This window comes from Arachis hypogaea, chromosome 2 (assembly GCF_003086295.3).
Source record: "Arachis hypogaea cultivar Tifrunner chromosome 2, arahy.Tifrunner.gnm2.J5K5, whole genome shotgun sequence".
NCBI classification, from domain to species: Eukaryota; Viridiplantae; Streptophyta; class Magnoliopsida; order Fabales; family Fabaceae; genus Arachis; species Arachis hypogaea.
In genome coordinates, this window is record NC_092037.1 from 4697231 (window position 1) to 4710636 (window position 13406).

Consider the following 13406-nt stretch of genomic DNA (forward strand, 5'->3'; position numbering starts at 1 on the left):
ACAAAAGAAGTAGCCTACGAGTATTAAGTACTATTGAGATTTAATTTTGTGACTCTTAAGTTGTAAGGTAAAGTAAATTCTCTTATAAACTAAACTGCACTTGGATTCAATGGATTCACTTTTCATCTAAAATGATACAAGTAAAGCAAAGCCATTCATATGGTTGTATAATTCCTCATAGCATATAGCATATTCTTCTCCTATCCCAAATCCATTTACATTCTTTCCCACTGTACAGCCATCCCAATATGCCCAAAACCACTAACAAGATCCAACTTAACCATGATTCTATGAACAATTCACTTTCCAATCAAATAATTGTGTATGCATGTATGTATGAAACAAATAATTCCCTATGACCTAAACTTACATGAAAACTTTATATAACTTAATCCATACATAAAATTTTCACCAATGACCATGCCAATGCAACTAGGTATATTTTACCTATGCTTACGGCAAAAAAAATATTTGTACATGTATGATGTATGATCTATCATCTAATCATGGACCAATGTATTATTTGACGGTCGAGATCTTTTCCCATTTCTTAATTTGAACAAACCATACAATTTTCGAAAATCCTTAACAGCATTGCACCCATCTCCGCCGTCAACGTCATCACAGTCATCATCGGCGCTTTCCCGCCGTCCGATCCCATCGCCGCCATCCGGCCTTAGCGCTCCGATTACTGATTTTATGGCTCGACTCGGTGACCCACGGTTCGCAATCATTAACTCGCCGACCTCGGCCGGGCTAAGACTCACCCCACGCGCCAAAATCTCCTCCACCCGCGGGAACAGTTTGTGCTCCTTCACACCCAAGTGGCTACTCGCGAGTTCCTTGAACGATGTGAAATCGCACGTGGGAAAATGAATGTGAACGTCGACCCGACCCGGACGAAGCAGATCCGGGTCGACCCCATCCTTACTGTTCATCGTGAACACCATCACGCGCTCTTCTCCACAACACGCGCTAAGAATCCCGTCCATTATATTCAGCATCTGTATCCCCGTGGCGCTCGCCGCCGGCAACGATGATTCCGTCGTCGCGGCGACAACAAACTTGTCGAGATCTTCCACGACGACGATCGATTTCGGCGTCGTCTCCAGGAGGAGGAGCTTCAGATCTGAATCGCCACCGCGAACATTCTCGAGATCGACGTCGTAAACGTCGTATCCAAGGAAATTCGCCATAGCAGCGACGAAGCTCGATTTTCCGGTGCCGGAGGGACCGTACAGCAAGAAGCTCCGCCTCCAAGCTCGGCCGAGCTTCCGGTAATACTTTTTCCCTCGGAGGAACAATTCCAGATCTGATTTCACCTTGCTCCTCAGATCTTCCCCCATCGCGATCGTTTCGAACGTCGAAGGATGCGTGAACGGTACCGATCTCCACCTAACTCCTCCCTCGCCGTCTCCGGCGTTCACGAAAAGCCTCAATTCGCGTTTCCCGTTGCTCTCCATGTCGCCGGCGACGTCGTGGATGTGGCGGAGATAAGCCCCGAGAATTCTCCTCTTATCGTTTTTTCTGATCTTGAGCAAAAACGAACCGGTCCGGTTCTCATTATTCCGGTTCGGTTCGGTTTTCTGGTTGAACCAGTAGAGAGTTGCACCAAGAAAATGATCCTCTATGAGTTGATTTGCGTCGAGGCATAAAACGATATCGTTTTGGTTGGTTCCGGTAACGAGGTTCGTGAAATCAGAATCTTCAATTGAAGGAAGAGAATGCAAATAGAGAAAGACTTTTCTGTAAAGTGGGTTCGGTTGCATGCTCTCGTTGAGTTCGGGAACTTTAAGGTACTGATGAACGTAGAAAATTTCTTGTAACGTTTGTTGCAATTTCTTTGTGCTGTGGATTAATCCTGTTTTGAATAGCATAACCCGAATCAGGAATAGCAGGATTATTAGAATGAGGATTATCATTACAATAGTCATGGCAATGATATTGATAACAGTAATAACGGAATAATGATAACACTAATTAGTGTTAATGTTGGTTAATTTTGCGTGTTTAGTTTCAGAGACATGTTTGATATGAGGCTTGGAATTTGGAGGAGGAAGAGAAAGATGATGGAAGATGTTTTGTGTTTAAGGTATGTGTGAACACTAATAATCCTCTTTGAATACAATTTTCCATTTGAGGAATTTTGGGATGATATAATTAATAGGGGTAAGGTTAAGTGGTGTATTATATAGTAATTAAGTCACGTAATGTGCTTAGTTTAGTTTCCTTCTATTCAAGAGAAATTACGTGGGAGTGGGGAACTTGAAGAAGAAATTTTAGGTACTCTTTCCTTAGCTTGGCTATGCCAAATTAAGGGATATTCATTTATTATGTGATTAATAAAAAATTAATAATTAGTTACCAATAAAGTTACTGCACATAAAAATATATATAATATTTTATAAAAATTATTTTATTATTATAAATAAATTTAATGGTTCGTCTATTGCATATTTAATTATTCAATTATAATAGATTTAATTATTTTGATAATTTATTATGTAATTAAAAAAATTCAAATAAATATGTATAAATTAATAAAATTATTATTTGTATATTAAAATTAATTACTAAAATCAGATATTATGTATTTGTATATAAATATTTGTAAAATTTAATTTATTATTAACGTGTATTTTATATTTTAATATATATTTTATATTAGTAATTAATTTTAATATACATTTAACATAATTAATAAATTAAATATATACAAATATATAATAGATGATTTAGTATATGAAGTATTTTTGAACAACTAAATATATTGGAGTTGAATTAACAGAGAGAAAGGAAAGAAATAAGAACATATTTACAGTGCATGAAAGTTGTTAATATTTAAGTAACATGAAGTATGATGGTAATCTTATAAATTAGAAGAAAGAAACTCCTTATGGATATATTTCAAAATCTGAATACTAATATATATTAAATTATTGGATCATAATAATAAATAATTACCTTGCTTTGTCCACGGTAAACTTAATTGAAAAAACAAATTAAAAAACATTAGTATTCAACGTCAAAACAAATCGTGATTCAATGTTATCAATTATTTCTCTAATTAAGAAATAATTTCCTTATTAATCTATTCTCCCTATTATATTGAACGGACTTTGTAAACTTTCCTTATGTTAATATTTTCATATATTTCATCGTCACCTCTTTGAAAACCTTCCACACATGAAGAATTCATTTCTATACAACGTGTTAAAAGCAATATATGCAGTTTGGAATATTTTCTTACGAGGAAGTCTTTAATAATGTTACGATTTTGCTATAAAATTGTTTTGTAATCAACAATCAATTAATAGAGTAGTAGATGAGCAAAGATTAAGACCAGAATAAAAAAAATATTCTATAATCTCATTATCTGATACTATATATCCATTTAGGTTTTGGAAATGCCACTATATATGAATAATCATTTCTAAATCCATTTAGGTTTGGAAAATTATTCTGTCATGTCTTGTTTAATTTATAATTTTTCAATAATGTTCTCTTATTTGATGTACTTTTTGGTTTTTCTTTGAGTTTTTTCCAAAATACATATATACCTTACCATTGCAATGAATATTTTATTTTTGTATAAAATTCAATGTTTTCAATTTGGTGATTTTTTAAAGAAAAAATATAGGTAACTAACTCTTAATTCGTCAACTTTAAACAACTGTAATTAATAATTATTAATTTTACATTCTTTTAAAAAATAAAATTTAAATAATCACTAATTAATAAAAATTAATTAGTATGAAATGCAATTTTAAAATAAAATACTTCAAAACAGTATTTAGTGTCTACTATATGTCTATATATACAATGATGCAACTCAACTAGCTAATAATTAACTCATTAACTGGCATGCATGATGTAAAGTTATGCATGGACTTTATATATGTATATTCCAAATGGAGATTATAATTCCATTTGAAAATTATTTAATTCGAAAGTTCGAACTATATGGGGATAAATCACTCTTTGGACACTGCTTAATTATTTATTTGAAAATTTCTCAAATTAAATGCTTCGCATTTGCATGTGCTCTCATGCATCATCTAACTTTTCAATTAATTGGTCCCTTTTTATTTCATCTTTATATCAATGACGTTTCAGATTATCCTCAACCTCAATTAGATCATTCAATTCATCTTTTATAATTTGTTTTTGTGATGAAATCAGATTCCAACGTATGAGTCGGTTCATGACTATATTGTATTTTCAACCTACTTTTTGTTTGTTCTATATTCTCTATTTATTTGTTTTTCTGCTTTTGACAAAGTTTACGACATTAAGCTAATCAAATGTTGCTGGCCAATAATATAAGCTAATCAAATAGTTGATGAATATTTAACAATATAAAGTATGTTCCGATCCTAATTATATAGAGAGTGTATTCCCATAAAGATATTTAATATGTCTTTTTTTAAAGATATTTTTTAATGATTAAAATCTAACTTATATAATCGATCAAATTATGTTATTTTTGTCAAAATTATACTAAACAAATAGATTTGATCGAAAAATCGATAAACCAAATCTTAAACCGATCTAAATTAATATTTTTTTATAAAAATGACTATAATACTCTGTTATAGAAAATAACTTTATATATATATATATATATATATATATATAAAATTTAAATCATAACCTTTCTTTTTTTTATGTTGTCATAGAATTAGAATTTAAGATTTTTAAAATTAATATATAATAAAAATATTTTAGTATTTTTTATAATAAAAATATTATAATTATTTTTTATAAAAAAATATTAATTTAGATCAGTTTAAAATTTAATTTACTAAATTTTTTGTCAAACTAATTTATTTAGTTTAATTTTGACAAAAATATCACAATTTAATTGATTATATAGATTAGATTTTAATTAGTAAAAAACGTCTTTAAAAAAAAAACGTTTTAAGCATACGAGTGGCTCCCTTCTCATATGCGTTGCTCCCTAAATTAAATTACAATCTCTTTTGAGTAATTAAACTAGAGCATAATACTCTTCGTTTTGAGAGTTGAACATCATAAAAGAGATCCTGGTCCAAATAATCTCTCTCTCTCTCTCTCTCTCTCTCTCTCTCTCTCTCTCTCTCTCTCTCTCTCTCTCTCTCTCTCTCTCTCTCTCTCTCTCTCTCTCTCTCTCTCTCTCTCTCTCTCTCTCTCTCTCTCTCTCTCTCTCTCTCTCTCTCTCTCTCTCTCTCTCTCTCTCTCTCTCTCTCTCTCTCTCTCTCTCTCTCTCTCTCTCTCTCTCTCTCTCTCTCTCTCTCTCTCTCTCTCTTGGTCCAAATAATTTTGAACGATCTCTCTCTCTCGTCATCGTTCACTTTTTTAATTTACAATTTTTTAAATTTTTATTTTAGAGGATCCAAATTATGCTAGATTTAGTATATATGTAGCTCCACTTCTATTATTATTATTATTATTATTATTATTATTATTATTATTATTAAAGATAAATTATCATTTGGTACTTAAAAATTTGTAATTTTGATTAAAAAAAGTTCAAAATAAAAAATACATTCATAATCTCCTAAAATATAGAGTAAACTTTGATAATATTTGTCAAACTTTCTAATATCTAAGAAACTACACTTGTCTTTTTTTTTCCAATTTAAAGATTATTTTATCAAATTAAAATCATTCAAGTGTCAAAATGTTTTATCTTAAGTGTAAAACTAAAAAGTATTTTTCTTTTTTAGTTTTTGTTTACTTTAATTTATATATATTTGGAGGAGAATCATTTTCATATGGTTTGACTCATTAATTTGTTGGTCCATTAAATAAGCGAAGAGCCAAGGATATATATTGGGGCAAAAATTATATTTGACTCTAGTGTTGTATGTGTTTCATTCTTTCTAATGACTATATATTTTCCGGTTGTTCCAACTTTTGGACAATTATTTATATTGACCGAACTAATTATTAAAGGATAATACTATTAACGAATAGTGGTTTTGAATGAAGAGTGAACATTGTTTTTATAAAATAAAAAATAAAGACATTATATATAATATATATTTTTAAAAGATTTAGTTATAATTTTCACTCTTTATTCGCCTTTTTTTTCACACAAAAAAATCTCGTTATTAAATATATTATCCTCCAATTTGTAAGCATATGCTTTGGTGGTTTTCTTTCTAATAACTAGTTAGCTACTCTTTGCTACTTGTGTAAGCTAATATATACTTTTCTATATCACCTTAAGTCAAGCATAAGAATCTTTCAACTGAGAAAATAGTAAAATACTCTAGTCCTGAATATATAGAAGAACGAAGAAAGGTATGGTCAAAATCCAAATGGAGGAAATATTTTTATTTTTTCTTTTTAAAGAAAAATGGTTAAAAGAACAAGAAAAGGATTCCCAAATTTATTCTACATAAGCATTCTGACCAGAAGTATTGTTTGCTTGTAATTGTTTATGGGATTAGAATTATCAATGATCAAGACTTCAACATAATGGCAAGGTATGTATCCTGCCTTAATTATATGTTTAATTTTTCGGACTGCTTAATACCTATGATTTTGTCCTATTTATGTGTTTGATAACACAAACTACCTAATGCAATTTTTGTATATCTTTTATTTGGCATATTCTAACGTACAATAATAACAGATGATGAATTTGGTTTGTCTGGCGTTTAATTTGTAATAAGACGAAGGGATAAGTATTGTTTTGGTCCTAATGTTGAGGGTTAGAATTGAAACCGTCTTCAATGTAATTTTGGATTTAAAATTATTATTAACGTGTTTTTTGTATTAAAATCGTCCTTTTAATTTTTTTTGGACAAAAATTCCCTCCACTACCATCAGTATCTTTACCTCCACCACCATCAATACCTTAACCTCTACCACCACCATTAACACTTTTATCTCCATCACCACTACCACTACTTTAACTTCTATCACAAAAAAAAAAAAAAAAAAACATCAATAAAATCAACACAAATTCAACAAATTTAGAAGTCAGAAATTTAACAAATCAACTCAAATTCAATAAATTTAACAACCAAATCAAAATCAGAAACAAAAATAGTCACAGAAACAAAAGCAGAGACAATCATAGAATCAAAAACAGAAATTCAAGCAGAAACAGATGCAGAAGAAGAAGATGCAGAAGCCGAAGCAGAAGAAAAAGCAGAAGAAGCAAATGCAGAACCATCGGCGCTTGGTCACCCATCACTAGCGGCGGCGACGGAGCGTGCGAGGATCGGCGACGCACTCCACCCTCGGATCCCTCTCTCTCCTCGGCCACCCATCACCAGCGGCGGCGACGGAGCGTACCCTAAACCGGCGACGCACTCCACCCTCGGATCCCTCTCTCTCCATGGCGGCAGAAACATGCATGCTCCTCTTCATTTTCTTCCTCTTCTTCTCCGGCTTCTTCCACTTCTCCTCCTCCCTCTCCTCCATCACCACCACCACCAGTAGAAGAGCTCGATTCACTCCCGCCGCTGCCGCATCGAAGCCATTCACCGATCTAGTGGGAGCATTTAGGAGGTGGGACTCGAAAGTGGGGTGCCAGCGGTTTAGGGAAAAAGGGGGTATTGGGTTGGCGCTGGGTTTCCTGGCGGCGGCTCTAAGCTTCGCCGCCGGCGTCATCCCCCCTTCCCCCTCCCCGTTCCCCCTTCCCCTTTCGTATACTCTTTTCCTGCACCCCTTTCCAACGCGTTTTCTTTTATTCTTTTTAAATTTTATAATTTTTTTTATTAAAGTAGGGATAATTTAGGAATAAAATAAAAAAATTTATTAGAAAGGACGATTTTAAAATGAAATATAACATTAAGGATGATTTTAAATCCAAAATAACAATAAGGACAATTTTGATTATAACCCTCAACGTTAGGGACCAAAATCATACTTATCCTTAAGATGAATGTTTGGGTCATATCTATAAAGCACTAAGACTTTTCGAATTTATGGTGCCTGCGTGTTAGACATATTTTAAGGAAAAGTCTAGGGCAGTAACTTTATTAAATTCTGGCCAGCATGTAACCAGCAAAGAAAAGTGAGCCATTGGATGAAATCTCACACCATTAAAATCATCATTGATGGCTATAAATCACAAAGGTTGCTGTCCCCCCTAGCACTCCTCATATTTTAAATACAACACTTATTGACACTCTTTCGACATGCGTATTTTTTGTGTTTAACTTGTCTTGATAAAAAATAAAAAATTCTTTTTCGGATACGTTTAGATACACTTAAATACTATCACGTGTCAGCGTATCTAACCTTATTTTTAACATATATTCTTAAAATGAGTTTAAAAATAGTATATATTATTAATTATTAAAATAAAAATATTTTAAATATTTTATATAATTAAAAAATATTAAAAATATTAAAAAATTAATTTATATTAATATCAATAAAATACTAAAATTTTATTATACTTTATCTAAAAAATACTTTATTTTTATATATATATGTCGTATTTTCGTATCTTATAAAAATTTTAAATTCGTATTTCGCATGTCTTATATCGTATCGTGTTCTATATCCATGTCAGTGCATCATTGAGTCATATACTATGTTATTATCTTTAATTTTATTAAACATTATCGCTTTTAATTTTGGTGGTAGTGGCAAAGTCACTTCACCTCTCATGTTCAAGCCCTAGGGGGCGAAAGTAATTGTATGAACTTATTCTAGAGCTTAAACTTAGAAACAGGAACAAAAGAGAATAATACTTAATTAGAAATTTTTAAAAGTAAATCATTTTATCTTGTTAACAGCAGTTAGTCAATATACTAAATATTAAGGGGAAGTACTGGATTTTAAGCTGGATTAGTGCGAAGGAAGATGACGGTGGATTTTCAATAAATGGATCTAAACAGTTGGGTTTCTATATATGAGACTCTAATACTAAGATCAGTAATAATCTAAGAGGGATAAAAATTAGAGAATAGAAAACATATTCACACACACTAATCTAGCAACGACACTAGGACTCTAAGTTACTCAAAATTTAAAAATATAGGTTAATATAAAACATATACCTAGAAAATATAAATTGTTATATTTTATTCCTTTCTATAAGTGTTGGCTATGTATTAGTCAAAAAGTTATTAAAATATGTATTTACAGAAGGTCATTAAGTTGGAGAAAACATCATAAGCTAAGTAACATGCATGTTGATTGGTGTTTGGAATGAGTGAGCAAATTAGTAATTTACAAATATTTGTTTATGCAAAGCTACCCCACCCTTCATCCCTCCTCCTTTTTATCTATTTTAAAGATTTTTTTATTTGAAGAAAAATAATGAAACATATTTGATAAAAAAAAAATAACAAATGTCAATCTTTGCAAATAATAAGAAAAATTATTGGCTTAACTAGAGGAGTATAATCGAGTTAGATTGGGTCGAATTTTGAATGCAAATAAAAGTCGAATTGATTAAAATTGATCCGTTTAAATTGGATTGATGCACTTTTTGTAATTATACCTGTATCGAACCAAACGATTAAATCTGGATTGAATCGGTTCGAATAATCAGATACACAATTAAAATTAAATTTATAAAAAATTGGAGAAAAGGGACAAAAAAATTCTATAACACTAAGAAATGAAAATAAAAAAATAGATCAATTACACATTACAATTATTTTTAGAATATACAATCCGTACTTTCTAAACTTTTTATTTAAAAAAAGATATTTTAATATAATTAATAAATATTTTTATATTATATAATCAAACATAATTGATAGAAAAATATTTTTATATAAAATATCTAAATATTAAATTACTTACATGTTTTTTAACTACAAATATCTAATTTATATTCTATGGATAGAACATGAATAAGAATATGATACTAGAAGACATAATCTCAATTTAAATATAGCGCCTTGTAAATCAATTAATTAATATGTTGATATTTGTCACCGTTATTTTTGTTAAGTATAATATTTTTCAACAAATGAGAAGTCTCCGGTATTCCGAATTCTATTGGCTATTATTTGAAAAAAAAAACACAAAAACAAAAGAAAAAAGGAACTAATATGGGACAAGCTAGATAATTTTAGAGATCACTTTAATTTAATTAAAATTTAAAATATTAACCTAATTAACGTATGAAATTTAAGTAACTAATTTAAAAACTATTCAAAATATATTAATAGAAAGTATATATATGTAACATTTATGTTTAATAAAAATATTAGGTAAGAAATAATTTTTTTATATTTATTTTGTATTTAGACTAACACTAATCAACGACTCTTTAATTTTTTACTGAAAGTATTTATCTTTAGTATTTTCTAATATTTAATACAACACATTTCATCACTATTTATTAATGATTTAATTATTTTGTCGATCCCTATAGTTTTACTAAATTTTTTATTAGGTCTCTATATTTTTTTTCAATTGAGTCCCTACAATTTAATTACTTTATAGTCGCAGAAAACAATTTAAAAATATAAAAGCAGAATAAAATAGTTAGTAAAAAATAATAATAATGATAGTTATAGACTTATAGTATATAATACGCAATGAATATTGATATATAATATTCTTATTTTAATAATGTCACTTATTTTTCTTTAAATTTATGAAAATATATACACAAAAAAAAGTTATATTTGGAGTGATATTATAAAAAAAATAGAAATTTTTATATAATATAATAAAATACATAATATAATAATAGTCATATTATATTATAAAATATTGAAATTGACCGTTTATAGTTTCTAGTTCTAGTTGCTCCTAGTTCCAACTACATGAAACATGTGCCTTTTGTCTTTTGAATTTGTGATACATGGCATTGCCAAGTGTGTTGTTGTGTGGGACCATGACATATGAATTACCAATCTTAGTCAACAAATTGTTGCAATATTCAACATCTAATCTAAATCTCAATCTAAACTCAAGTTTCTCTTATCTTCTGTACTATTTGGAGTTTCCCATTTCCTCTGAGATTCTCATCTTGTTTTTGTTTCTCCTGTGTCCCCTCCACCTGTTTGATCAAAGTCCTCTCAAACCTGAAACTAGGGATGCTGAGTATGGCTTCCACACTTAGCCTCTTGAAATTTTCAGTTCTTCCCAAAAATCCACACCAATTATTTTCAACCCCAAAAGTTCACCAACTTCCCTCATCAATCTCAGCAAGATTGAACACCCCAAAAGATCCTCCAAAGCCAACACAATTTCTAGAACAACATAGCATCAGCAATGCTCTCAAAACTGTTCCACTTACACTCACAGCACTCACATTCCCATTCTTGTTGGAACAAAAGGCAAGGAATAAGGGTCTGCCCTTCAATTCTTGTTTCTGTATGCATAATGATCCAGTCTAGGTTTGTCACTATAGTTGTTGATCTTTGTTTTCTGATGGGGTGTTTCTATTTTGACAAGGATGCTGCACTTGCTGTTGATGGAGAATTTGGGATATTGGAAGGAAGAACATTTGCTCTGATACATCCTATTGTGATGATTTCTTTGTTCTTCTTTACATTGTGGACAGGGTATTTGGGGTGGCAGTGGCGGCGCGTGAGGACTATTCAGGAAGAGATCAATGAGCTCAAGAAACAAGTGAAGCCTACACCTGTTACACCAGAAGGGAAACCAGTGGAAGGAGCAGAAGCACCATCATCATCTGTTGAACTCAAAATCCAGCAACTCACTGAGGTGATAACTTTGCACAATTTTTTTTTTATGCTATTATTCTGTTGTATTCTGAATTTCATTTTGGTATGCTACTATGATTGTTTTTACTGAAAATGCAAAGAGTCAATTTGACGAGGATTTTGGAACAATTTATGGTCTATGTCATGGCACTATAGTGTTATTTAATCCACGTAACCAAACCCATCTTGTAGGAAAAGATTTAGTTGTTGATGCTGGTGTTGCAAGGAGATATACACTAATTTAACTTACAACAACATAATCTAAGGTTTAACAGCAAATTCCTGAAGTTAGGGACAATATTATCTATGCTTACAATTTTAGGGACTTAAACGGGTTCATTTGATGTACTAACATATTTTTCCAAATTTTGGGGTGTACCTTGTCTTATCTATCATTAGCCGAAAACATGAACACTTGTTGATCTTTGTGCAAGGTTTAAGATCTTGCATTGTTTCATTAGTTACATCATGTTGGGTTGAAACTATAACAAATGTAAACCTTGATTTACTCCTACGTTACTGAATACTTGATTTTGGCATATGGTCATCACCTAACTTATTGGCTTGATTTTCAAATTCAGGAAAGGAAAGAGCTGCTTAAAGGCTCCTATAGGGATAGGCACTACAATGCAGGATCCATACTCTTAGGATTTGGGGTGCTTGAGGCTGTTGGTGGAGGGTTAAACACATGGATTAGGACGGGAAAGCTATTTCCAGGTCCACATCTGTTTGCAGGAACAGGTAAAGTCTTAAATTTACATTTGATTATGGAAAAATTAAGAGGATGAAGATCACAAGAAAATTCAATTTTTTTATGTGTGTCACTTTTTCAGTTCTCTAAACATATTGATTAACTATGTACTTCACTTTGATCTTATAAAAATGATTCATTTAAGTCCTTAGACTCTTCGATAGCAGCATTTTGGTTGGTGTAGCTGCACTGCATCGACCTTTTTAGTTCCGCCATTACAAGTCTGCTGACTGCTAACATGTCACGTGTTTTGACCATATGGCATATCATGTGGCTTGATACATTAGCAGATTCGTAATGGGGGGACCAAATTAACTGAAGGGGTCCAATCTCAAAGATCAAAATGCTGGTGTTGAAATGAATCATGCTTACAAAGTAAAGATTTACTATAAAGTATAAACACTTAGCAAGTATGTGAAAACAAATCTTTTAAAGAAGTATAACATTCTACGATATTATTATTTTGGTGTGAAAAATGATTATGCTGCATTCTTTTGGCCACCAGCTATCACAGTATTATGGGCACTATCAGCAGCACTAGTTCCATCAATGCAGAAAGGGAGTGAATTGGCCAGAAGTCTTCACATTACATTCAATACATTAAATGTTCTTCTCTTTATATCTCAACTTCCTACTGGTTTTGAGATCTTAATGAAAGTGTTTGAGTTCACACAATGGCCTTGAATGTAAGATTCTTATGTGAAAAAATAAAAAAATCATACTCTTTTCATTCTTCACTATTTGTCATTGTGACATTGAATCCTGACTTATTGATTCAAGCATGTACCAAAAAATAACAATGACAGATAAAAAGAAAGGGAGAGAAGCATTTGCTTCCCTTTTAGCTCTCTTTCATGGAAACATCAAATAATAAGAATTTTTCAAATATATGTAAAATGTGTTCCATGAAAGTGCTGTGATAATAGGGATTGTAATTGACAAGTTGAAGACTAGTTCCCTTCATATTTAAGTATTTTAATTTTTTAAGTCTCTTATATATAAACTATTTTATT

The 13406-nt window shown here is 31.0% G+C and overlaps 2 protein-coding genes across 2 annotated transcripts; one reads left to right on the forward strand and one right to left on the reverse strand.

The window, feature by feature from the left end:
* Positions 1 to 141: 141 nt before the first annotated feature.
* Positions 142 to 2123, reverse strand: LOC112734048 (AAA-ATPase At2g46620). Its single transcript, XM_025783233.3, has one exon. The coding sequence runs from the start codon at positions 1932 to 1934 to the stop codon at positions 501 to 503; it is 1434 nt and encodes a 477-aa protein (XP_025639018.1). The 5' UTR covers positions 1935 to 2123; the 3' UTR covers positions 142 to 500.
* An 8720-nt stretch (positions 2124 to 10843) lies between these two features.
* Positions 10844 to 13130, forward strand: LOC112734057 (uncharacterized). The gene is made up of 4 exons (XM_025783244.3): positions 10844 to 11252; positions 11371 to 11643; positions 12224 to 12383; positions 12899 to 13130. The coding sequence occupies exons 1-4, from the start codon at positions 11010 to 11012 to the stop codon at positions 13075 to 13077; spliced, it is 855 nt and encodes a 284-aa protein (XP_025639029.1). The 5' UTR covers positions 10844 to 11009; the 3' UTR covers positions 13078 to 13130.
* The last annotated feature ends 276 nt before the right edge of the window (positions 13131 to 13406 follow it).